The following is a 26272-nucleotide window of genomic DNA, read 5'->3' on the forward strand; positions in this document are numbered from 1 at the left end:
AATTCTGCTTTTGAAAGCATTTTTCTCCTCATTGGCTTTTTGGGCCTGTTTTCCATTTGGGTTAGTCTATTTTTAAAGATGTTAATTTCTTTAGAATTTTTTTGGGTTTCCTTTAGCAAGCTGTTGACTCACTTTTCATGATTTTCTTACATCTCTCTTATTTCTCTTCCCAGTTTTTCCTCCATTTCTCTTACTTGATTTTCAAAATTCTTTTTGAGCTCTTCCATGACCTGAGACCATTGTATATTTATTTTGGAGGTTTTGGAAGCCTTGACTTCCTCTGATGGTATGCATTGTTTTTCCTCATCCAAAAGGATGGAAGAAAATACCTGTTCACCAAGAAAATAAACTTCTATAGTCTTATTTTTTCCCCCTGTTTTGGGTATTTTCTCAGCAAGTTACTTGACTTTTGAGTCCTTTGTCAAGGGGAGGGTATACTCTGGGGACCTGTAAATTCTCAGTTTCTCCAAGGTGGCACAATCAAGGGAGAGAATCTCCTGGCCTGTGCACTGATCTGGGAGTAACCAAAAACTTTTCTGCTCAGAATCTGCGAGTAGTAGAATTTCCTCTCCACTATTGCCTCCAGCTCCACCATGCCAGCACTCCTCCTCACCCCAGGACAGTTCTCTGGGCTGAGATTCAGATCAGCTGCTCAATTCTACCAGGGGCTTTAGGCTGAGGGCTCCAAATGCACGCTTCAGCTGCAGTAGCTGCTGCAGGTAGTCCAGACCACGTTCCCTTTGCCTGGGTGAAGGAGTTTTTCACTGACCTTTGAAGCTGTCTCTGGCATTTGTGGATTGAGCTATCTGGGAACTGCTGCTGACAGTGGCACCCTGAAGCCTGTTCTGGGTTCTGTCGCTGCTACACTGCGCAGTCCATGCTGGGCTGTGCTCTGCTCCACGCCCGATGCGATAGCCCTTTCCTGTTGGCTTTCCAGGCTGTCTTGGGCTAGAAATCTGTTTCACTCTGTTGTTTTTTGGCTTCTGCTGCTCTAGAATTTGTTTAGAGTCATTTTTTGCAGGTATTTTATAGGCTATGTTGGGGAGCTTCTACAGGTCCATCTTTCTACTCCACCATCTTGGTTCTACCCCTCTAGCAAAACTTTTTAAAAAATAAGATATTGGCAAAGGGCATACACCAAAACCAGGCTATATTTGTACCAGGAATGTGGGGCTGGTTCAAAATTAGGAAAACTATAAACAAAATTGTCTATGTCAATAACAAAAACAACAAAAATCATGTGTTTGTATTAATAGATGCAGAAAAAGCTTGGGAAATAATATAATACTGTAAAACACTAGAATGCATAGGAATAAATGGAACTTTTTTTCTTTTAAATACTGAATATTATCCATCTAAACTGAGAAAGATACATAGTCTGTAATAGAGATAAACTAGAAGCCTTCTCAAAAAGATCAAGGGTAAAGCAACAATGGTCATTATCAACACTTTTATTAGATATTGTACAAGAAACGCTAGCTATAGTAGTGTGATAAGAAAAACAACACTGAAGGAATAAGGCAACAAAGAAACAAAACTATCACACTTATACAGACAATATAATGGTATACTTAATAGAACCCTAGAGAATCAATTGAAAAAAAAACTAGTTGAAACTAGTTGCAGAACTTTAGCAAACTTGAAGGACATAAAAAAATTAAGGGAAAAAAAGGATCATACTAGGAGAAGAGTAAAGGGTGAGGCAGAATTACATCACATGAAAAGGCTCAAAGAGCTATTACAGTAGAGTGAAAGAAAGGAGCAAGGTGAGCATTGTTTGAACCTTACTCTCTGTAATGTTAATGAGAGTTAAACATCTTCCCTGTCCATTAATAGGCCTTACATGGAGCCCACTGGAGAAGGAACTTGTTTAAAGGGAGTTTGCTTAGGGGAGGTTTGCTTGTTTGAAGGCTTTCATACCTTTTTGTAATTAGACACTGAAGCATATGGGTTGTGATATCTTCTGGCTGTATGTAAACTCTGAGGTGAAGTTTTGCTTTGGGGCTCACTCATTGAAAGAATGCTCATGTGATTTGGTCAGATGAGACTCTGGATAGCCATTAAGAAGTGCCCTGGCTTTGAAAACCCAGATATTGGTGCTTCTCTCTCTGGTAACTATGTATGTATGTAATGTTCAGACAGTTGGATCTGTCTGTTGATCTATGATGTATGTATTGCTTATGGACAGGTAGAAGCCCTGTCTGTTGGTCTTTATGTTATTTTCTGTTTGTAATTTCTCCTTGTAATTTCTGTTTGTATTTTCTCTGAAGTTCAGGGTATTAATCTTGCCCATGAACTAGTGAATGTAGTTAAAGTAGATTAAACAAGACTGTTGACCCCTTAAAAGTTGATTTCTTTAAGAAAAAAAGATCCAAGAACCTGTGCCAGCGGGTCATCCTGGGTATGCTAGGGTGCTTATTGTTACACTCTCATGGAATTTGGTTCAAAGAGGGAAAGCATACACATTCAGTTGGTTATAGAAATCTATCTTGCTCCATATGGAAGGAGGAGGAGAAAGGGAAAAGAAAAGGGAGGAAAGATTGAGGGAGGTGGTAGTCAGAAACAAAATGCTGCTGAGGAGGGAAAGGGTGAGAGGAGAGAGCAAAGTATAAATGAGGGGGAGAATAGGATGGAGAGAAAGACAAAGTCAGTAATCATAACTAGGAATGGGAATGGGATAACTTTTCCATAAAATGGGAGGGGATAGCAGACTGAATTAAAAATCATAACTCTACAATATGTTGTTTACTAGAAACACATTTGAAGGAGAAAGATACACACAGAGTAAAGGTAAAAGGCTGGAGCATAATTCATTTCCAAAACGTTTTGAGTTCCAGATTTTCTCCCCATCCTCCCTTTCCCCCTCCCCATATGGCATGCATTCTGATTATTCCTTCCCCAAGTTTGCCCTCCCTTTTATCACCCCCCTTTTATGCCCTTCCTCCTTTCTTGCAGGGCAAGATAGATTTCTATAGCCCATTGCCTATATAGCTTATTTGCCAGTTGCATGTGGAAACAATTTTTAACATTTGTTTTTGAAACTTTGAGTTCCAAATTCTCTTCCTTCTTCCCTCCCCACCCACCTTCATTGAGAAGGTAAGCAATTCATTAGAGATTGTAGACATGTAGTTATGCAAAACACTTCCATAATAGTCATGTTGTGAAAGACTATATTTCCCTCCATCCTATCCCACTCCAAACTTATTCCATTTTCTATTCCATTTTCAACTTTGACCCTATCCCTTTTCAAAAGTGTTTGTTTCTGACTACTTTTCCCAATCTGGCCTCCCTTTTATCACGTCCCCTTATCCCCTTCTGACTTACTTTCATATAGAGTAAGATACATAATTGAGTGTGTATAGGAACATATCTTTTTCTCAGCATTACATGGAATCTACACAAAAAGAGATCAAGTATTAGGGCATAAAAACTTCACAATCCAATGCAGAAAGGCAGGAAGATATGCAACCTTTTCAGATCATGATGTAATAAAAATTACATGTAACAAAGGGCCATGGAAAGATAGACTAAATATTAATTGGAAACTAAATAATCTATTCCTGAAGAATGAGTGGATCAAACCACAAATCATAGAAACTTCATCAGAGAATAACTTCACCAAAGAGAATGACAATAATGAGACAACATAGCAAACTTATGGTTTGCAGTCAAAGCTGTTCTTAGAGGAAATTTTATATTTCTAAATGCTTACATGAATAAAATAGAGAAAAAGACTAAAGAATTGAGCATGCAACTAAAAATGGTAGAAAAATAACTAATTAAAAATCCAGTTAAATAGCAAATAAGAAATTCCAAAGATCAAAGGAGAGATTAATAAAATTCAAATTAAGAAAACTATTTGAACTAATAAAGAAAACTAACAGCTGGTTTTATGAAAAAAAAAAAAACCAAGAAAATCAATAAACCTTTGGTTAATGTGATTTTTTTAAAAAGGGAAAAACCAAATTTCCAATAACAAAAATAAAAAGGGTGAATTCACCACCAATGAACAGGAATTAAAACAATAATTAAGAGCTATTTTGCTCTAATATATGCCAATACATTTAACAATCTAAGTGAAATGGATGAATATTTGCAAAAATATAACTTGCTTAGATTGACAGAAGAGGAAACAAAATACTTAAATAACCCCATTTTAATCAAAGAAATTGAACAAGTCATTAATGAACTCGCTAAAGGAAAATCACCAGGGACTGATACATTTACAAGTGAATTCTACAAAACATATAAAGAACAATTAATTCCAAGATTGTATAAAGTATTTGGAAAAATAGATGATAAAGGAGTTCCACCAAATTCTTTTCATGGTACAAATATGGTGCTGATACTTAAACAAGGAAGTATCAAAATGGAGAAAGAAAACTTAGAGACCAATTTCCCTAATGAATATTGATGCAAAATTTTAAAATAAAATATTAGCAAAACAATAGAGCAGTTTATCACGAGGATTGGGTGGTATTTATACCAGAAATGCAGGGCTGGTTCAGTATTAGAAAAACTGTCAGCGTAATTGACCATATCAATAACAAAACCAACAGAAATCATATGATTATCTCAATAGAGGCAGAAAAAACTTTTTAGCAAAATACAGCACCCATTCCTATTAAAAACACTAGAGAACAGAGGAATAAATGGAGTTTTCCTTAAAATGATAACTAGCATCTATCTGGCTGTCTGTCTGTGTTCGTCCTTCATTTTTAAAGAAGACTACATCATCAGGGAAATGATGTCATGACTTGCACTTGACTTTTTGTTGTGTGAGGGAGGGCTGGGCAAAGTCACCAGGCTCACTCCCCTTCCTGTGTCATCTGGATCCAGTGACCAGCTATTCATCAGGATGACTGGAGAAGGTGGAGGATGCACTAGGAGACATTGACCTATTCAGGTACTCTGAATGAAGTAATGTCCTTTCAGTGAATGTCTCTTTAAGAAGTAAACAGGGAATATCCCCTTTAATGAGCAAAAGAAAAAAATAAGTAAATTCAGCTGTGAGGGAAAGAGCAACAATTACTATTGATAATCAATTTGAAGCCAGGAGTGTCCCCAAAACAGTCATCAAGTGGACTTTGGCAGGCATGTATTGTGCGATGTATGGGCTTCAGAGTGCACTGGGTTTAAGGTTTTGGCAAAGAGAGGAAAGGAAGGAAGGAAGGAAGGAAGGAAGGAAGGAAGGAAGGAAGGAAGGAAGGAAGGAAGGAAGGAAGGAAGGAGGGAGGGAGGGAAGGAGGGAGGGAGGGAAGAAAGGAAGGAAGGAAGGAAGGAAGGAAGGAAGGAAGGAAGGAAGGAAGGAAGGAAGGAAGGAAGGAAGGAAGGAAGGATGGATAAAGGGATGGCGTGGTAGAAGTGGGGAAGAGAAAAGAAAAAAGTTTTTGAAAGATATTGACATTTCTTCAATCTAAACTTCTTCAGGTTAGATAAGTGTTGCCTACTCTACAGAAAAAGCTAGAAAGTACTTAGTGTGTTGGTTCGTTTGTGGTATGGCACAGCATGTTAGAGTCTAAAGTGCTAGACTTGAAGTCGAGTAGAATTGAGTTTGAATTCCATCTCTGATACTCACTAGCTGTGTGACCTGGGAGAAGTCATCTAACCTCTATAAACCTTAATATCTCCAAGGATACTTATTGTGCCTACCCCAACCGTAAGTGTGATCCTTGGGTTCAAATTAACATATGTAAATTTCATTGCAAATTACATAAATATATACGATATGCATATATTCAACTATTGTTATTTTATTGCTCAGTAATTGTTAATTAGGGGTAGCTATGTGGCACAGCAGGAACCACCCAAATCCCCTCATGGAGCACATGAAGAGGCCTCAACTAGTGCCAATGAGAGACAAAGATGAGGGACCTCAAGCAAGGTGCACCTGGGGCAGGAGGGGGAAGAAGTAATCTGTTGTTGTTATTGTGTTCGTCCTTTGTTTCCAAAGAAGACCATGCCATCAGGGAAATGATGACATGACTTGCACTTGACTTTATTTTGAGTGAGGGAAGGCTGTGCAAGGTCACCAGTGTCGCTTTCTCCTCCTGAGCCATCTGGATCCAGTGACCAGATATTCATCAAGATGACTGGAGATGGTCCAGGATGCAAGGGGAAACCTTGGCCCCTTTAGGCCAAGGCCTATTCAGGTACTTAAGTAGGGTGAGGTAATGCCCATTCAGGGAATAGGCTTGTTAAAGAAGTAGTCAGGGGATGGCCCCTTCAATGAGCCAAAGATTGATTGGTTGTTGTCCTTCATTCTTGAAGAGGACCAAAATGACATCACCATGATAAACTAAAGTTTCAGTGTGTCTCACTGTGGCTGATCAGACCAATACAAACTTGGAATGTGGTACCATAGGTTGGGCACAGATAGTCCATGTGAATATTTGGGGTGGATACTCTAAATTTGTGCATCCTACGTTTACTTTGTGCTGGCTCAATTCTGCTTTGCTCATAGAGAACTGCACCTTTTCTGATGTGGGCATGCCATGCTGAACAGTTCTGTGCCATGTCTCTCATGTAGTATGGTCAAATCCAAAGTTCTTGAGAGAGACCTTGAGAATGTCCTTGTATCACTTCCTCTGACCATCGTGTGATAACCTGCACCATGTGAATTCTCCATAAAAGTCTTTTTGGCAAACATATGTTTTGCATCTGAACAACATAGCCAGCCTATCAGAGTTGTGCTCTCTGAAGCATAGTTTGAAAGCCTGGCAGTTTAGTCCAAACAAGGACCTCTGTGTCTGGTACCTTATCCAGTCGGGTGATCTTCAGAATCTTCCTAAGACAGTTCAAATGGAAGCACTTCACTTTCCTGACATGGTGCTGGTAGACTGTCCATGTTTTGCAGGCATATAACAATGAGGTCAGCACAATGGCTCTGTAGACCTTCAGTTTGGTAGTCAGTCTAGTACATGTGTACATCCATGGAAAGTACGCTACCGAGATAAGTGAACTTTCAAAACGCATTCAAAACTTTTCCATTTGTTGTAACCAATGGTTCCACATATGGATGGCGTGGCAGTGGCTGATGGAGCACCTGTGTTTTCTTGGTGTTAGTTATTAGGCCAAAGTTAGCACAGGAAGCAGAGAATTGATCCGTACTTTGTTGCATCTCAGCTTCAGAGGCTGCACTGAGTGCATAATCATCTGCAAACAGAAATTCAGGCACCAACACTCCCTCCACTTTAGTCTTGGCTTGTAGCCTTTTCAAATTGAAGAATTTACTATCAGTACAGTAGTTAACCTTGATGCAGTGTTCATCCTCATTGAAAGCATTTGACAACATGGTTGAAAACATCATGCTAAAAATCATGGGAGCAAGCACACAGTCCTGTTCCACCCCGCTGGTGACTGGGAAGGCATGAGCATTGTCCACTATCCAGAATCTGGGCAAACATGCCATCATGAAATTGACATACAATATTGATGAACTTCTCTGGGCAACCAAATTTTGACATAATTTTCCATAAGCCCTCATGACTAACAGGTCAAAAGTCTTGGTCAGATCTAAAACGTTGTGTACAGACTTCTGTTCTGCTCCTGGCACTTCTCTTGGAGTTACTGAGCAGCAAACACTATATCGACTGTTCCTCTGGCTCTCAGGTATATGATCATCTTCCAGGTGAAGGATCAGCCTATTAAGGAGAAATCTAGCAAGAATCTTGTCAGCAATGACTGAGAGATCCCCCTGACCCTCACCCTCCGTGATTGTCGCAAGACAATCTATTCCCTTTATCTTTATAGCTATGGACAATGGAGGCATCCTTGAACTCCTGGGGCATAACCTCCTCTTGCCAGATAAGCTGGAAAATTTCAGTTTTTGTATGAGCAATGGTCCCCCCACCTTGTAAATCTCAACTGGAATAGAATCAGCACCAGGTACCTTGCCACATGAAAGGGGTCTAATGGCACTCAAAACCTCTTCTTCAATTGGGAGTTCAGTTAAGGAGGGATTGACTAAGGTAAACGGTCACAAAATCTCATTTGGTCACAAATTCGTCCATTCTCCAAAAATCTGACAAACAAACTATTCCTTGCACCCCTAGTTTTTTATAGTATCAGACTTTATACCTAGATTGTGCATACCAGTTCAGATAGTGTAAAGCACTGGTCTATGTCTAGTTTCTGCCACACATTTTCCAGTCTTTCCAGCAGTTTTTGTCAAACAGTGAGTTCTTATCCTAGAAGCTGAGGTCCTTGGGTTTATCAAACAGTAGATTGCTGTAGTCATTGACTACTGTATCTTGTGCACTTAACGTTTATTCCACTGATCTACTCCTCTATTTATTAGCAAGAAACAACTGGTTTTGATGATTGCTGCTTTATAATACAATTTAACATCTGGTATGGCCAGGCCACCTTCCCTATCATTTCTTTTCATTAATTCCCTTGATATTCTGGACCTTTTTATCTTCCAGAAGAACCTGATATTATATTTTCTATCTCTATAAAATATTTTTGGTAGTTTGATTGGTATGGCAGTGGATAAGTAAATTGAAGTAGAATTGTCATTTTTACTATATTAGCTTAACCTACCCATGAGCAACTGGTGTTTTTCCAATTATTTAGATCTGACTTTATTTGTACAAAAAGTGTTTTGTAATTGTGTTCATATTATTCCTGGGTTTGTTTTGGCAGGTAGATTTTTTTTGTGTCTATTTCTTGTGTATGCAGTAACTTTAAAAGTGATTTTTCTATCTTTTGCTGTTGGACTTTGTTAGCAATATATAGAAATGCAGATGGTTTATGTGCATTTATTTTTTATCCTGCAACTTTGCTAAAGTTGTTTATTACTTCAAGTAACTTTTTACTTGATTCTCTGGAAATCTCTAAGTAAATCATCATATCTGGAAAGTGTTAACTTATTTTCTTCTTTACCTATTCTCTAATTCCTTCTATTTCTTTTCCTTCTCTTATTGCTAAAGCTAACATTTCTAGAACAATATTGAATAACAGTGGTGATGATGGACATCCTTGTTTCACCCCTGATCTTACTGGAAATGCATCTAGCTTATCCCCTTTGCATATAATGCTTGCTGATGATTTTAGATAGATACTACTTATTATTTTAGGAGGGCTCCATTCATCCCTATGTTCTCCAGTGTTTTCAACAGAAATGGGTGTTGTATTTTGTCAAAAGCTTTTTCTGCATCTAATGAGATAATCATATGGTTTCTGTTAGTTTTGTTGTTGATATAATCAATTATGTCGATAATTTTCCTAATATTGAACCACCCCTGCATTCCTGATCAAAGTGTATTCTTTTGACAACTTGCTGTAATCTTTTTGCTAACATCTTATTTAAATTTTTGCATCTTCATTCATTGGGGAAATTGTTCTATAATTTTATGTCTCTGTTTTGGCTCTTCCCGGTTTAGCAATCAGTATCATGTTTGTATCATAAAAAGATTTTGGTAAGACTTCTTCTTTGCCAGTTTTCCCAAATAGTCAATATAATATTGGAATTAAATATTCTTCTTAAAAAACTTATCTTTAATTTTCAACATTCATTTCCACAAGATTATGAGTTCCAAATTTTCTCCCCATCTCTCCTCTCCCCCCAACCCAAAACACTGTGCATTCTGATTACCCTTTCCCTAATCTGCTCTCCCTTCTATCACACCCCTCTCTTCCCTTATCCCCATCTTCTCTTTTTTCTTGTAGGTCACGATAGATTTCTATACCCTACCCCATTACCTGTATTTCTTATTTTCCAGGTGCATGCAAAAACAATTCTACAAACATTCCTTCCTAAAACTCTGAGTTCCAACTTCTCACCCTTCCTCCCTCCCCACTGAGAAGCAAGCAATTCAATATAGGCAATATATGTGTAGTTTTGCAAAAGACTTCCATAATAGTCATGTTGTAAAAGACTAACTTTATTTCCTCCATCCTTTCCTGGACCCTGTTTATTCTATTCTCTCTTGACTTTGTCGCTCCCCTAAAGTGTTTACTTCTAATTACTCCCTCCTCCTATTTGCCTTCCCTTCTATCATCACCCCCCAGCTCACTTATCCCCTTCTCCCCTATTTTTCTGTAGCATAAGATAGATTTTCATACCAAAGTGAGTGTGCATGTTATTCCCTCCTTAAGCCAAATATCATGAGAGCAAGGTTCATTTTTTCCCCTCTCACCTCCTCACTCTTTCCCTCCATTGAAAAAGCTTTCTTGCCTCTTTTGTGTGAGATAATTTGCCCCATTCTATCCCTTTCTTTTCCCAATATATTCTTCTCTCACCCATTAATTTTATTTTTTTAGATATCATTCCTTCCTATTCAACTCACTTTGTGCCCTCTCTCCAACTAGAAAAGTCTCGAGTTATAAATATGATCTTTCCATGTAAGAATGTAAACAGTTCAACTTTAGTAAGTCCCTTATGATTTCCCTTTCCTGTTTGCCTTTTCATGTGTCTCTTGATTCTTGTGTTTGAAAGTCAAATCTTCTATTCAGGTCTGGTCTTTTCATCAGGAATGATTGGAAGTCCTCTATTTCATTGAATGACCATTTTTTCCCCTGAAGTACTATACTCAATTTTGCTGGGTGATTCTTGGTTTTAATCTTTGCTCCTTGGACCTCTGGAATATCATTTTCTAAGCCCTGTGATTCCTTAATGAAGAAGCTGCTAGATCTTCTGTTACCCTGACTGTATTTCCACTTAACCCTGTTTGCATCATTTTCCTTATCTATAAAATGAGGAAGAGAAGGAAACTGCACACCACTTCAGTATCTTTGCCATGAAAACCACAAATGGGGGTCACAATCAGACATGGCTGAAAAATGACCAGCCTTCTGAGTGACTCTAGGAGAAAACATTTCTTCTTATTGTTGTTGTCCTTCATCTTCGAAGAGGACCAAAATGTGATCACCATGAGAAAGCGAAATTTCAGTGTGTCCAACTGTGGCTGATCAGACCAATATGAACTCAGAATGCTCTACCACAGGTTGGGCACAGATAGTTCGTGTGAATATTTAGGGTGGATATCCCAAATTTGAGCATCCTACATTTACTTTTTGCTGTCTCAATTCTGCTTTGCTCAAAGAGCACAGCACCCTTTCTGATGTGGGTACACCATGCTGAGCAGTCCTGTGCCAGTGTCTCCCATGTAGAGACCTTGAGAGTGTCCTTGTATTGTTTCTTCTGGCCACCATGTGATCACCTGCCCCATGGAAGTTCTCCATAAAATAGCCTTCTTGGCAACCATACATTTTGCATTCCAACAAGGTGGCCATCTGATTGGAGTTGTGCTCTCTGAAGCACAGTTTAAATGCTTGGCAGTTCAGCTTGAGCAAGGACTTCAGTGTCTGGTACCTTATCCTGCCAGGTGATCCTCAGAATCTTCCTAAGATAGTTCAAATGGAAGCAATACAAAGTATGAATTAACCCTCTGCTTCCTGTGCTAATTTTGGCCTAATAATTAATACCAAGTAAACACAGGTGCCCCATCAGCCACCACCACACCATCCATACGTGGGACCATTGATTACAACAAATGGAGAAGTTTTGTATGCTGTGAACAAGTCCACTTACCTTGGTAGTGTACTTTCCAGGGATGTACACATTGATAATGAGGTTGAAGTATGCATTGCCAGAGCTAGCTCAGTGTTTGGGAGGTTCCAAAGAAAAGTTTGGGAGAGAAGAGGTATTAGACTATCAAACTGAAGGTCTACAGAGCCGTTGTACTAACCTCACTGTTATATGCTTGTGAAACATGGACAGTCTACCAGCGCCATGCCAAGAAACTGAATCACTTCCATTCGAACTGTCTTTGGAAGATTCAGTGGATAAAACATTAACTGCTCAGTTAAAGCCCACCACACTGTGATTCCAGTTTGTCTTTACAACTGGACTACATGCTGCCTGCCCAAAAGGAACTGTTTGATGCCTCGAAATCATTCAAGATGGGCTGGAAGAGAGCAACAGCTCCAGATTCTGAGTTTGATGGAACATGTGTGACTGAGGGGAAGGGCACACTGGCATAATGGATTTGGAAATGACTATTTGTAAATCATTACTCTTTGAGGTAGAAAAGAATAAATGACTATATTCTGGGATTGGTTCAATGGCTAGAGAACCCACTTCTGCCTGGTATATACATGAGTCATTCACCAAACCTTCCACTACCCTAGAGTCCAAGCTTGGACCTACAAAAATTGGCTCATGCTGGACTCTGCCCCTACCTGGCTAAAATTGACAGCACATTATTAGGGTTCAAGAAGGCTGGGAGAAATCTTAGGCTTTTCCTCTGCTACAGAAAGATCCAAGTCTCAAGAGTACAATAATATGTTCCATGTCATGGGTGATTTCAAATCCTTTCCCCCCCATCATTTAAAACAAGTTTATTTTGAACATTCATTTTTAAATTGAGTTCCAAATTCTCTTTCCTTCAGCCACTAAGACAAGCAACATATCATTTATACATGTGAAATCATGCAAAACACTTATTAGACATGTCATAAAAAGCAAGAAAATTAAAAAGTGAAAAAATATGTACTTCAATTTACACTGTCAGTTCTCTCTCTGGAGGTGGACAGCATTTTTCATCATGAATCCTCTGGAGTTTTCTTAGATAATTTTTTTTTTAAATCAGTCACTAAGTCATTCATAGTTGATCATCGTTAAAACATTGCTTACTGCATACAAGGCCCTACTGGCTTTGCTTACTTAAATTCAAATAGGTCATCCCAAATATTGCCAAAACTATCCCCCTTATTTCTTAAAGTATTCCAATGACATAAAAGCAATTCTTCAGCTATTCAGCAAGTGATGTTCATTTCCTCTAGTCCCAATTCTTTGCCATCACAAAAAGACCCACTATAAATATTTTGGTACATATAGGTCCCTTTCCTTTTTTTCTGATCTCTTTAGGATACAGACCTACTATTGGTATTGCTGTATCAAAGGGTATGTAGTTTTATAGCCCTTTGGGCACAGTTCTAAATTGTTCTTTAGAATGGTTGGGCCAGTTCTGAATTGTGCATTAGTGTCCTGATTTTTCCACATTCTCTCTAGAATCTGTCACTTTCCTTTTCTGTCATGTTGGCCACACTGACGTAGCATGACATGTTATTTCAAAGCTGTTTTCACTTGCATTTCTCTAATCAATACTGACTTAGGGCATTCTTTCATTATTATTGATACCTTTCATTTCTTCATTGAAAACTGTTTCTATTCCCTTAACCAAAACAGGAATCTTATTTATCTTTTCATGTGTGTCGCTAATAAGATGACCAGACATTTCGCTACCATAAGATCACAGTTAATCCAGCTCTTTACCTGAACTTCAACGAACTTCTTCCCTTGGACATTCAGAGCACTGGGCAGAAATCACATTGCATCAACATCTGCCATAGGCCCTTGCATCCCTTTGTTTCAATTAAGGTGATACAAAATTTTATGGCCCACAGTGGCTACCCAATAAAAGGAGCAGAAGCAGCACCAGCAACCTCAGAACACACCTCAGATTATATTGTTCCTCAATGCACTATCACCAATTATTCATCACACATGAAGTTCAGGTTCATCTCATAGACAAGAGGTCATCCCCAAGAGTCTTGCATGCCATGTCCCCAGAGATCAAAATTAATACTACCACCATCCACTCAATAACCTCTCCCTCCCTGAAGGTCTATGGGAGGATAATACCAAATCTTTGCCCCTTTACAGGCCTCTATAGAGGGGAAGGATATTTTCACCCACGGTGCCTAAATAAGCCATCTCTGAAATGCACCTAGGGACTTAGAATCACAGTGTAGTCAGCTGGGGGAATCTTCCCACACACTTTACAATCATGAAGAAACACTCTAGTATGATGGCCATAAAGTAGTGTCCTTAGTTGAAAGGCCTTCCCAAAATAAAATGTTTCCATCCAAAATTAATTCTTTGATGTTGAGCAAGTTGCCTTCAAGCTGAAGGTCTTTCCACATTTACTGCACTCACAAAGTTTCTCTCCAGTATGAATGCTCTGATGGTGAGTAAGATAAATTGAAGTGGAAGGCCTTCCCACGTACATTACATTCAGAAACTATCAATTATTTGAAGTTGAGAAAGACCTGACTTGGGATGAAAGGCCTTCCCACACTACTCACATTCATAAAAATATCTCCAGTAAGAATTCTCTGATACACAGTAAGATGTGGTTTCTTCCAGAAGGCCTTCCTACAATTCACTACTTACATAAGGTTTTTCTCCAACATGAATTTTTGATGTCTAATAAGATCTGTATTGCGATGGAAGAACTTCCCACAGTCCTTACATTCATAAGGAATCTCACCAGCATGAGTTCTCTAATGGACATGAAGTAGTGTGCTCCATCTAAAGGCCTTCCTACATGCATTACACACTTAAGGTTTCTTTCCTGAATGAATTCTTTGGTGCTGAGTAAGATGTATGATCACTCTGAAGGTCTTCCCACATACATTACATTTATAAGGTTTCTCTTCAGTATGAATTTTTTGATGTCGCATAAGATTTGAGTTGTAGGGGAAAGCCTTCCCACACTTCTTACATTTATTAAGGATGTCTCCAGTATGAATTCTCTGATGTACAGTAAGATATTCCTTCCTCTTGTAGGCCTTTCCACATTCATTACATTTATATGGTTTCTCCCCAGTATGAATATTTTGATGTCGAATAAGTTCTGAGTTGAAGAGAAAAGCCTTCCCACATTCCTTACATTCATAAAGAATATCTCCAGTATGAATTCTCTGGTGTACTCTAAGTTGTGAGTTATTCCTGAAAGCCTTCCCACATTCACTACATTCATAAGGATTCTCTTCAGTCTGAATTCTGTGATGCCATGCAAGTTGTGTCTTATCCCTGAAAGCCTTCCCACATTCACTACATTTGTAAGGTTTCTCTCCAGTACCAATTCTCTGATGCACAGCAAAATGCTCTTTACTCCAGAAGACTTTTCCATATTCATTACATTCAAGAGGTTTATCTCCAGTAAATTTTCTCCTCACTGAAATGAAGAATAAAGAGCTGATTAACCTATCCTTTTTTACCCTTTCCCAAGGTCCTTAGTTTTATAGCTATTCTCTTGCCTTTTCACTTTGGAAGTCTCACTAGTATTTCACTAAGAATCAATATAGCTTACTTGAAAGTATGATGACTCAAAGATAACATATATAAATGATTTACCTGAAGGGATGAATGAATGCTTACTCTAACTAACTGACATTTGAATAAAATAAGCCTTCGGAAGAAAAAGGATGATTTTGAGAAATTGTAAATGTATCCTTACTCTCTGAGGTGAAAACAGGAAGAGAAAAAGTGAAAAAGGAAAGGAATAGAGAATAGAGTTTAGAGTGAGGAAAAGATATAAATACATTAAGTAAACAGAATAAAAAAGAACTATGAGAGGGAAAATGTGACAATTGTTGCCATAAATATTCCCTAAAAATCCAACATATCTACTTTGTAAGGAATTGATTCACATTTTTAAAGAGTGTGACATACAGGCATTTTGGCCAAGAGAAATTATTAACAATTACCTGAAACATTATTCAAAACTCTGGTACTAAAGAAGTAAAAATGAAAACAATTTGGAGGTAGCAATAAATAGCCATCAGATTAAAAAAGATACTTTAAAATAATAAGTTTTGGCAAATAGCTACTTATTAAGAAGCTGCTGCCATTTTTCTGAAAAGGAACAGCAATTTCACCTAGAGCTACAAAACTGTTCATATTCCTTGACCCAATTCCTTGACCCAGGACTAGGTCTGCATCCTCAATATGTTACTGAAAGCAAACAAAGCACTCTCAGTAAAATTTCCACAATAGTTTTTTGTGGAACAGCAAAATACTGAAAACCTAGGTCCAATGATGGGGTTATGGCTACATAAGAACTATTATGTGTACATGTTAATGTGCTTTTATAAAAAAGAGGGTGACAGATAACATGACAGCCTGAAGAAAAGGGAATTAGGTTAGGATTAAATATTTTTAAAAGTACCAGCAGCAAAGCAACATAAAAATGAAAACATAACAGAAGGAAATATCAGAAGAGAACTAAGAATTAAAAAGGCTACAGTATTTAATGTCATAAATAGTGTACTTATTTTCAAAGGGAGAATGAATTCATCCAAGTGAAGCAGGAGAATGCCTGTTTAAGAGAAGATGATCTTCAAGGAACAGAAGACAAATAACTGCCCTGGACTAAGGCAACAACTTTCTCTGACAGTGGAAGTACATGAAGAGATAAATTTAAAAAGTAACTTCTTGAGGTAAAAAAATGCAATTTGAAAGTCCCAGCTGCTCTCAACAGGCCTGAGAAGCTTTGATAGGCCACCCTGTTCAACATTTTAAGAGTTTTCACCTAAAATGACCAACAGATCATTAGTTTGCAATGACTCATCTGCTTGGTTTTTATGCAGTCACCTGGACATCTGGTTCTGGGAATATCTTCCTCTGGCATCCAAAATGTTTCCTTTCTTTCCAATTGACAGATTACATCTGGTTTGGAAACGGCAAATCCTGTTCATTGAAAATGAAAAAGTGCTAGGGAGTCATTTCACAGTTCCCCCATAGAACAGACAGATGAAATACCCCTTCCAACTCTTGGTATAAAAGTAGGGGAAGAAGGGCACTGAATGTATCTTATACCATCAAGGTCACTGGGTTAGCTGATTTTGTCTGAGATTTTTGTTTTCATTAATGTGAAAAACATTGTTTTTCAAACAGCTCAATGGGCTGGAGGGAGGAAGAAGTAGGATTTTTACTTTTTTGGGGTGTCTGGGTGAGGAGAAAGTACATTTTTAAAAAAGCAACCATAAAACTTAATAAAGGAATTCCAAAGTGGTTTAAGGCCTCTTTGGGAAAAAAGTAGGCCTGTAAGGAAGACCTCAAGCATAGTATAAAAGACCACCAAAGGACACTCTATATTGTGATAGAATGGATTATTGAGTAGGACTTAGGAAAAAATAGTTTAGACTTACTCCCTTCTTAGATAGAGGAAACATTGTCTATGATGAAACCTACACTGGGCTTAAAAAGAAAATCTTGGATTTGAAGCAACAGAGAGGAGAAGATACATTCTCAAGGATAACAACAAATCAAGAAATCAATTTCCAGGCATACTGAGCACAGACTTTTTTTCCTGGAAAAAGGTAGCTCAAGTAATCTGTCTCTTGACTAAAAAAGGATTAGAAATAGCTTCCTCTTTTAGGCCAAAAAATAACTTAAAATCTTGAAAGTTTTCATATCATGTCAAGAGTCCAAAGGGGTAGTTTTCTTACCCAAAGACATGAAGTTCCTATAGTTCTCCAGCATCACATCCCTGTACAAGTTTTTCTGAGACGGGTTCAAGTGTACCCACTCTTCTTGGGTAAATTCCACAGCCACATCCTTGAATGTGACCGATTCCTGAAATACCAAAAACATTTGTGCTTACCCAGCTGTACCTGTAAGTATTATGAAATTCAAATGTAAATTGCTTGCCAGTAAGCTGAGAAAATTGATGTTTTAGGACAGCACATGGTACAGGGAATTGAGGCGCTTGATTCAACCATACTGACTCCATTTTGTGACTCAATTCTGGAGGTAGCTCAGTTCTTTCCCTGTTCAATTATAGGTCTAGATCAACTCCTGACTTGTGAGAAACCTTTATTCAACTGTGGGAATCTGAACACATCACCCATACCATTTTATCTATCTCAGATTCATGTGGCGAAAGGCAAGCGATGAAGCAGCAGGTGGGGATACACTGGAAGCTATTGTCACAACCCTGCCCACAGGCAGCCCAGGCCATAGGGTCATCTTCTTACTTGCAGCATCAATGGCATTCGGCAGTCCCCTGGGTGTCTAAGCAGCCTTGCAAGGATCGCACTGCTCACTTCCTGGTGTGAGGAAAGGGCTGGAAAAGGTGCCCAAAATTGTGTGCTTTACCCTGGTCTGATTACTGCAACAGGTGGGGATTCCACCCTGCGGCCGAAACACAAGAAAATGTACAAAAACTCCTGCAAAGATGATTTCACTCACCTTTGGTATATGGAATGTGCAGACGCTTATATACAACACATAATACAGTAGATCTGAAAGACAGACATCTCTTGTTCCAAGAGAATTCAGCAGGTATCACAGAGAAAGAGCAGCCCTGAGTCAAACAAGGCTGGTAAATGAAGGCCAGCTTACTGAAGTCAGGGCAGAGTACAAGTTTTTCTGAAGTGGCCACAGTGAAGGATAATACACTGAAGCTTGTGTAGGTTTTGCAATCAAAACTAATCTAGTCAACAGATTTGTATGTCTACCAAAAGGAGTGAAGAAGAGACTTATTACAATTTGATTGCCACTTGCAGGAAAATGCCATGTCACCTTCATCAGTGCCTATGCTCCCACCATAATGAACCCTGATGAGGTGAGAGAAAAATTTTATGAAGACCTGGAGACCTTTATCATCAATGTGCCAAAACATGACAAGCTTTTAATTATGGGTGACTTTAATGCTGGAGTGGGCTCAGATTACCAGACATGTCAGGGAGTCCTTGGGAGGAATGAAGTTAGAAACAGCAACAGCAGTAATCACTTACTACTGAAGACTCATGCATTTCATGAAGTTCTCATCACCAACACTGTCTTCCCTTTACCTAAACACAAAAAAACTTCATGGATGCACCCTCACAGCAAACAGTGGCATTTCATAGATCATGTGACTGTAAAGAGAAGGGAAAGACGGGATATGAGAATGATGAAGGCAATGTGTAGTACAGATTGCTGGACTGATCATAGACTTATCCTCTCCAAATTACATATTCACATTCAACAAAAGCCACAGCCCAAAGGCAAAATGGCTACCAGAAGAATCAATGTCAACAGATCAGAGCACTTCTCTGAGCAGGAACAGTTTGTTGCTAATTTGGAGGGAAAGCTGAGCCAACACACAGTTGAGTAAAGCAGAAAGGGAGTGGAAGTCTTTTAGATATTTGGTGCATACCACTGCATTAACTCATCTGGGTCAGAACAATCACAAACACCTAGACTGGTTTGAGGAAAATGATGCAGAAATTCAGAAGCTACTAATTAAAAAAGCGAGAATTCCCCTGGTTCTTTCTCCATTTTCTTCTGGTATTCAGTTGCTGCTGACAATTTTTGGGTTCTCATTCCTAAGTTCAACTTCATCCTTCTTCAATGAGAAAATAAAAGGAAAAGATTTAACTTGTATACTTTTCTCACAAGTACCCCTTTCTTATCACCATTATCCCATCACACCTGAAACATGGTCTTCACTAGTCTCGGATCTTTTTCTAACATTTATTACCAGAATAATTTCTTTTAGGCTTGCTGTGTCTCTACTACTCATGTTTTATATTGCTCTATTTCTTTTTTTATTCATCCTCAATTAATGGTAAGTAAAACACTTTTATTCTTAGAAGTAGTTAGTGTTCAGTCAATTGGCTATTAAAAATTACAGTAAATCTCAAATGCAAGCCCTCTGACACACAACCTGGTCTTCTTTTCCTTGTACTCTGCTGCCTCTTCACTCTCTAGTTTAATTCACTTTAACACAACATTTATCCCAAAAGCAGATAGGAATCAAAAACCTGAATCTTAAACCTTATTTTACATTAGACAAAAAGGTATGACATATCAGGGTAGCAGGACGTAGGAAGGCCCATACCTAAGGGAATTCTTCTCATCTGTCCTTCTCCAGTCTAAGGAAGGAGGGCCACCCTTAACAAAATCTATTTTCTACCACTTGCCATCCCGCTCTAGGTTGGAGGAAAAAAAAGATAGGCAAAATCCTTTTAATAACAATTCATAAACAATCAAAACAAATTCCCACATTGACCACATGAAAAATATGAGGAAAGCTGAGTGCCACAGAATGGATGCTTTTAAATTGTGGTGGTGAATACTTTTGAGAGTCTTTTATAAAGCAAAGAGATGAAATCTGTCAATTCCTAAAGAAATTAATTCAGATTATTTACTGGAACATCAAGTAGTAAAGTCAATCACATAAAATATCAGAAGTTGGGGCGTATATTTCATCATGAATTCTCTTGGAACAAAATGGTTGGTCATTGTGCTGGTCAGAGTTTTTAAATTTATCCAATTTTTTGTCTTTACAATATTGTCACTGGATAATTTTTTTTCCCCACTCGGCTCACTTCATTTTGTAGTGATTCATGTAAGTGTTCCTTTGGTTCTATGAAAAAGTTCCTTGTGTGATTATTTGTATTACAATATTTTTCTATCACCTGACGTTTTCAGTCATTCCACAAATGATGGGAATCTCCTCAGTTTCCAATTTTTTGCCACCACAAAAAGAGCTGCTATCAATATTTTTATACAGAAGGGTCACTTCCTTTCTTTGACGCCTTTGTACCTAGTAGTAGTATTGCTGGGCCAAAGGGTATGTGCACGGTTTGGTAATATTCCCAATTGCTTTCAAGCAGTAGCTCCATCAAATTGTGGAGGCTATCTCTAGTCTTCCTGATCTCTATCTTGCCACTGGACTCAAATGGCACCAGAGGAAAACGTGAAGCTGGTGACCTTGTACAGCCCTCCCTCACTTAAATCCAATTCATTTGCAAGTCATGGCATCATCTTCCTGATGACATGGTCCTTTTCCAAAATGAAGGACAAACAATAACCAATGAGTAGTCTAAGCTGACCCACTGGCAACCCAACTGCCCAATTCCAGCTGGGTAACTCAGCTCCTTCCTCTCCTTTCCCTTCCCTCCTCCTTCTCCCTCCATCCATATGGGCTATCATCCCTTGGGGATTTACTAGCTAGATTTCAGACTGGAATCCAATTCACTCTGGTTCTCATGGATTGGTCAACAACAGGTGCCAGCCCAAGCACCACTAGGTGGTCATTGTTTGCGCTCCAGTAACCCATTTACTATGTAAATACAAATTGTTTCTGTTTTGGCCAGAAACCCTGAGGGTCTTCCCCTCACACATTAATTTTATTTATTTTTTGTTAGATAAAAGGGGCCATTCCTCCCCACATTTCTAACCCAGCCTTAATCAAGGAATAGGGCTTTGCCTCAGTCAAAGTGAGAACTCCTAAAGACCTTAGCTTCAAAAGCCCAAGGTCTCCCACTGCATGCTGGGCCATCTCCAGCCTTCCTGATTTCTATCTTGCCACTGGACCCAGATGGTTCAGGAGGAGAAAGTGAGTCTGGTGACCTTGCACAGCCTTCCCTCACTTACACCTAATTTATTTGCAAGTCATGGCATCATCTTCCTGAGGTCATGGCTCTTGAAGAAGACCAACAACAACCACCAACAGCATATTAATGTCCCTGTTGTCCCACAGGGCATCTAGAATTTCTCATTTTACTTTTCTGTCAATTCTGCCAATCTGATGAGTGTGAGGGGGAGAACCCTCATTTTTCTTTATTCCTACCTTTTATGTTCTTAAGAGGAGCAGGTGTTGTATCTTGTCAAAGCATCTACTGATAGAACCACATTCTTTTCATTGTCTATGTCATTAATACAATCTATTATGTTAGTAGTTTTCATAATTTGGAACCAAATATGAACGTCTAATCTTATCACCTTTGCTTATAGAAGGAATTTGGTAGGAGCCTTTCTTTTTCTGTATGTTGAAACAGCTTCTGTAACATTATCATGATGCATGAAAATTCCAAAGGACTAACTATAAAATATGAAGACAGAAATGATGACCTTGGAGGGCATGTTGAGGTATATTCTTTTTCACTTTCTCTTTTGCACTTTTTTTGGACCAGGGACAGTAAAATGGGTGTCCTATTGTTTGCCTTCTCATTGGGTAGGGGAAGGACTGGAGGGAGGATAAGAATTTGGAACTCAAAATTTTTAAAAAGTAAATGTAAGGTGTCTTTTTTCTGTGGGGAAGGTAAATTGGTGTCTTTTGTGTCTTTTAGCTCTAAATATGAGATTCCTTGATGCGCACAATTTCTAGGGTTATAGCATAGGACAAAGAAAGTATCCTAACTGAGATGGTATTTCAGAAAAGCAGAAAGTAGCACTCACCTGTCCACGCCTGGCTCTCAGCACAGGAGCCATCCCTCTTCCTCAGTGCTCCCCCTTGCTAGGGCAGGGAAAAGGCCACAGAAGGCAGAGCTGGGGAGAGAAGGAGAACTATGAGAATGAGGGGCCATGCAGTGGGCATCCCCTACTCACAGAGAAGTAATGCCTACCTCTCCACTGGTGGGCTTCTGGGATTAGGGAGGGAAGCAGGGGGAGGGGAGACACACAGAAGGAAACAGTCATTTCTTTCCTGGGGGTGGGGCCCAGAGGGAAAACAAGTCATTTCTTTGGGGGAAGGAGGCATTTTTCCTTAGTAGGGGCAGAGAATAAAACAAGGATGTATATCTATTCAGTTGTGAGGTTGAAGTCAGAAGCCTCTTCTGTTTAAGGCAGTACATGTTATGTTAATAAATTAGTGAAGTGTAATAACTTATAAGTTATCTTGTCTGTGTAAAAATATAAAGGAAAGTTGAATAGTCTGAGTAATGGGTTCAAAAGATTTGGAAAGATAGATAAAGGTTTGATCAAAATATAGAAGGCAGATAAGAAAGTTTGGGGAGAAATGGGAGTCATCCACGTCCCTCCTGTCCCTGGATAGGCCCTTGTCTGCTTAATCTCCTGGCCAGATTTCTCTCTTCTAGGCTCAGTGCCATTCACTTGCAAATGACTGGGTACCAACCTCTGTCCAACACTGTGACCCATTATTCCCTGGACCTGGCTGTTGACCAAGTTGTGGACACTAGCTAAAGACCCAGCCCACTGAATGGGGGAAGTTCACGAGGCAGGGGTAGTTCTATGCCCATCAGCAAAATGAAGCAGTTTCAGAAGTCAAGACCTACATCCCTTACCCCAAGATTTTGGGTCCCATCTGTTTAAGGGGGGGAATGATGGGGTGCTTGTGCTTGGACCCCGATACCAAGACCACATTTCTCCCTACCTTCAAAACATTATCCCTGACAGTTTTCTCCCCAGCCCAAAGATACTACCTAGAAATAACTCCTAAGTGGGTCCCAGTAAGACAAACTACATTTCCCAGCAATTACTCATGAGTGGCCCCAGAAAAATGAACTATTTTCCCCATCACAGGAACAAGCTGACCTCTGAAGAAATTCTCTTGTAAAAACAGGACTATCTCATAACCACAGAATTATCATGTATTGATTCCCAAGGTTATCATATTCAATCCAGAGGGCAAGTTACAGACATCAACTCTCAGAGCTATCTTGCTACAGACATAACAGACCAAAACTACATCCCGAGAAACCCCTTTCCCTGGTTTCCAGTAGTGAATGACCCAATGACCAAGGTTGAAAGTGATCACCTAGTTAGCATATCTGCCAGATAATCCATTACTTTTCCTATATAAGCTTTAGCATCTCTCCTGTTAAAAGCTGCAAGTTCCTTAAAGAGCTCTGCACGACATATTGGCCTTACAATAAATAAACCCTTGCCACCCTGACTTAAAGAATGCTTAAGTCTCTGAATTCATTCCAGAGGACCCTGTCCTGTATTCCGGTCTTTGGGGGCTGGTCCCTGAATCCCCCCCTCAAACCTCATTACTGGGGGGAAGGGAGAAGGAAAGTCATTTCTTTGGGGGGGGGGGGCAGCACGAAAGAGTCATTTCTCTCCAGGGGGACCCAGTATCTCTTTAGAGACAAAACTGGAGATCAGACACGGGACCCTCTCGGCAGACTGGGGGCAGGGACGCTCGCGAGCGTCAGGGAAGGCTTCCCCGACGAGGGGGTGCCCCGGAGGATGTCGGGAGGAGATGAGGCCACAAGGAAGGACGGAACGAGAAGCAGATGGACACACACCGGGACTACCTGCCCTCGGACCCTGGGCACCAGGTAAGGACAGAGGCCTGGAGGGGCAGGACCTGATCTGAGCATCAGAACCCGCCCAAAGGCCCCATCTCCGCCTGGCCCTCCACCAGCCTCTACCCCCACGGACGTCCCCAGACCCCTGGAAAGCCTCGGGGGCTGCCTTCCTCCTCTGGCGGAAGCCCCTCCCCTTCTTTGTGAGCTCCCCACCCAGCCCTCGGGGCCCGACCCCCCCCCCCCCCCCCCCCCCCGCAGCCAGCCTCCGCCTGGGCCTGGGCCCGCTCCCGGCCTCCCCTCACCCCGTCACGCTGGAGCTCAGGTCCGAGGATGGGAAGCCGCCACCAACAAGCACGGAAGAGGCGGAAGTGACAAAGTACGACGGATATCCCCTCATCCTCTAGCCCTTTTGCTTTGAAAAGGCCGGGGAGGCACGCACAACCTGCTGGGAATCGTAGTCTGGAGGCTGAGGCGCCTTCTGCGCATGCCTGAGGCACGGCCCTCCCCCTGCCTGCAATGCGATCCTGCCTCCCTGTCTGCCCCGCCCCTCCCGGCCCATCCTGCCAGGAGTCCCGCCCTCTTCTCCTGCTCTTAAAGCGTGCGTCATCTTCACAGCGCTAGAGCCCACGGGAAGTCACCGGGGGTGGCGTCGCAGACCTGGAAGGGTCCTGGGGCTTCCCCCAGTCTAGTCCGCCCCACAGCCGCTCGCACTCTAAGCAGATGCTTCGTGTGCGTTGCCATCTTCCCGGAGGAAGTGACGCAACCACGAAGGGAAGCGACGGCTCGGAGGAAGGAAACCACGAGCTGGGGGCTCGAGGTCGGGAGGGCTCGCTCAGCCCCCGCGGACTCCGAGGCCTGAGGAGCAGCACACGAGTGGATCCGGGGTAGCAGCAGAGGTCACGAGGGCTCCGGCCACCAGCCTGGCTCCCGGGGGCGATGGAAGGCTCTGCTGTGGCCTGGGTTGTGTTTTGGGGAAGAGCCGAGGATCCGAGGAGGGCCAGGCCCTATGTGGGCTCCGTGGGACGAGGATCACGGAGGAGGGGAGAAGGCAGTGCCCACTGTGTCTGTTTTCTCTGTCAAGCAGATGGACCCAAGGGAAACCAGGAGAGAGTGAGGGCGTTGAGCTGATCTTGGAGGATGCCAGTCCTTTGGTAGATGTTGTGGATAAATAAGAGAGCCAATGTTTACCTGGACCTTCCCGTGTCCCAGGCCCTGTTAAGTACTTTACAGGGACTATCTCATTGGGCCCTCATAACAACCCTGGGAAGCCGGTGCTATTACAGACCCCATTTTATAGATGTGGAATCTAGGGTGAAATGACTTATCCACGGTCACACAGCTAGCAGGTACCTGAACGTGGATTTGAACTCAGGTCTTCCTGATGCCACCCCTAGAACTCTCTACACTGCAGAGAGAAACTCTGAGGGTCTTCCCCTCTTAGACTGATTCTTTTGTGAAGACAAACTGAGCCATCTTTTGCCTGACTTCTCACCTAGTCTTTGATTACCGAATAGGTGTTGCCTCAGGCAAACTGAGACCTGGGAAAGGCCGAGGTCTTCCACTTCATCAGGAGCCATCACCAGCTGTGTTTTTGGTGAATCTGGAGGAGAGGGTGAGGCTCAGGCCTTTGCAGGCCTCTGCCTCACTTCAAGGCAACATATCACCCTCCTAGAATCAGTAGTTCTCTTCTAGAATGAAGAAAAAACAACAATCCACTGCACCACCCAGCTGCCCTTACTTTCTCCCTTTTTATTGAAAAAAATGAGGGATATGACTATTGAGCCATTGACTGTGATGTTTGCAAGATCGTGAATAAGAGGAGAGAAACAAGAGGAAAAATGTAAATGTCCAAATTTTCAAAAAATAACAGAATCGGGATATTGCAGGTGCAGCATTGTTGTTCAGTCCTGTTCCATTCTTCCTGGCCCCATTTGGGGTTTTCTTGGCAAAGATGCTGGAGTTGTTTGCCATTTCCTTCTTTGAGTCATTTTAGAGGTGATGAAACTGAGCATTAAACATGGCTAAATGATTTATCCTGTTTAAAAAAGCTGTTATGGGTTGAAGGCCAGATGAATATGCTCAGAAATAAATCACAGAAACAATAATTTTGTGAAAGACAATGAAAAAATGTATGCCAAATTTCCAAGGATACAACTAGAGCAACCCTCAGAGGAAAAAGTACATTTCTTTAAAAAAATACATTAAAAAGTAGAAGAGGAGAGGATTAACAAATTTAATGTGCATTTTCAAAAGTTAGAATGTCAACTAATCAGTAAGCCTAAAATAGCATCAAAAGATGAGATGTTGTCAGAGAACAGAGACAAATTAAAAACCAAAAAGAACTGATACACAAAATGAAAACTACTTTTAGATGATTAACAAAAATGACAACGCTTCAGCCAACTTGAGGAAAAAAAGAGGAAAAACAAAATTACAAAATATATTGTTGTTGTTGTGTTTGTCTTTCTTTGCCAAAAAAGACCATGCCATC

General features: G+C 40.5%; 1 protein-coding gene across 1 annotated transcript in view; it reads right to left on the reverse strand.

The window, feature by feature from the left end:
* The window catches only part of LOC140522301 (uncharacterized), a 55333-nt gene that overhangs the window by 15345 nt on the left and 13716 nt on the right, over positions 1-26272 (reverse strand). Inside the window, 6 exon segments of the mRNA XM_072637570.1 lie at positions 13908-13968; positions 14201-14274; positions 14350-14969; positions 16388-16483; positions 17245-17371; positions 21968-22057. Coding sequence (XP_072493671.1) covers positions 13908-13968; positions 14201-14274; positions 14350-14969; positions 16388-16483; positions 17245-17371; positions 21968-22000 — 1011 coding nt within the window. The 5' untranslated portion in view covers positions 22001-22057.

This window comes from Notamacropus eugenii, chromosome 1 (assembly GCF_028372415.1).
Source record: "Notamacropus eugenii isolate mMacEug1 chromosome 1, mMacEug1.pri_v2, whole genome shotgun sequence".
In the NCBI taxonomy this organism is placed as follows: Eukaryota; Metazoa; Chordata; class Mammalia; order Diprotodontia; family Macropodidae; genus Notamacropus; species Notamacropus eugenii.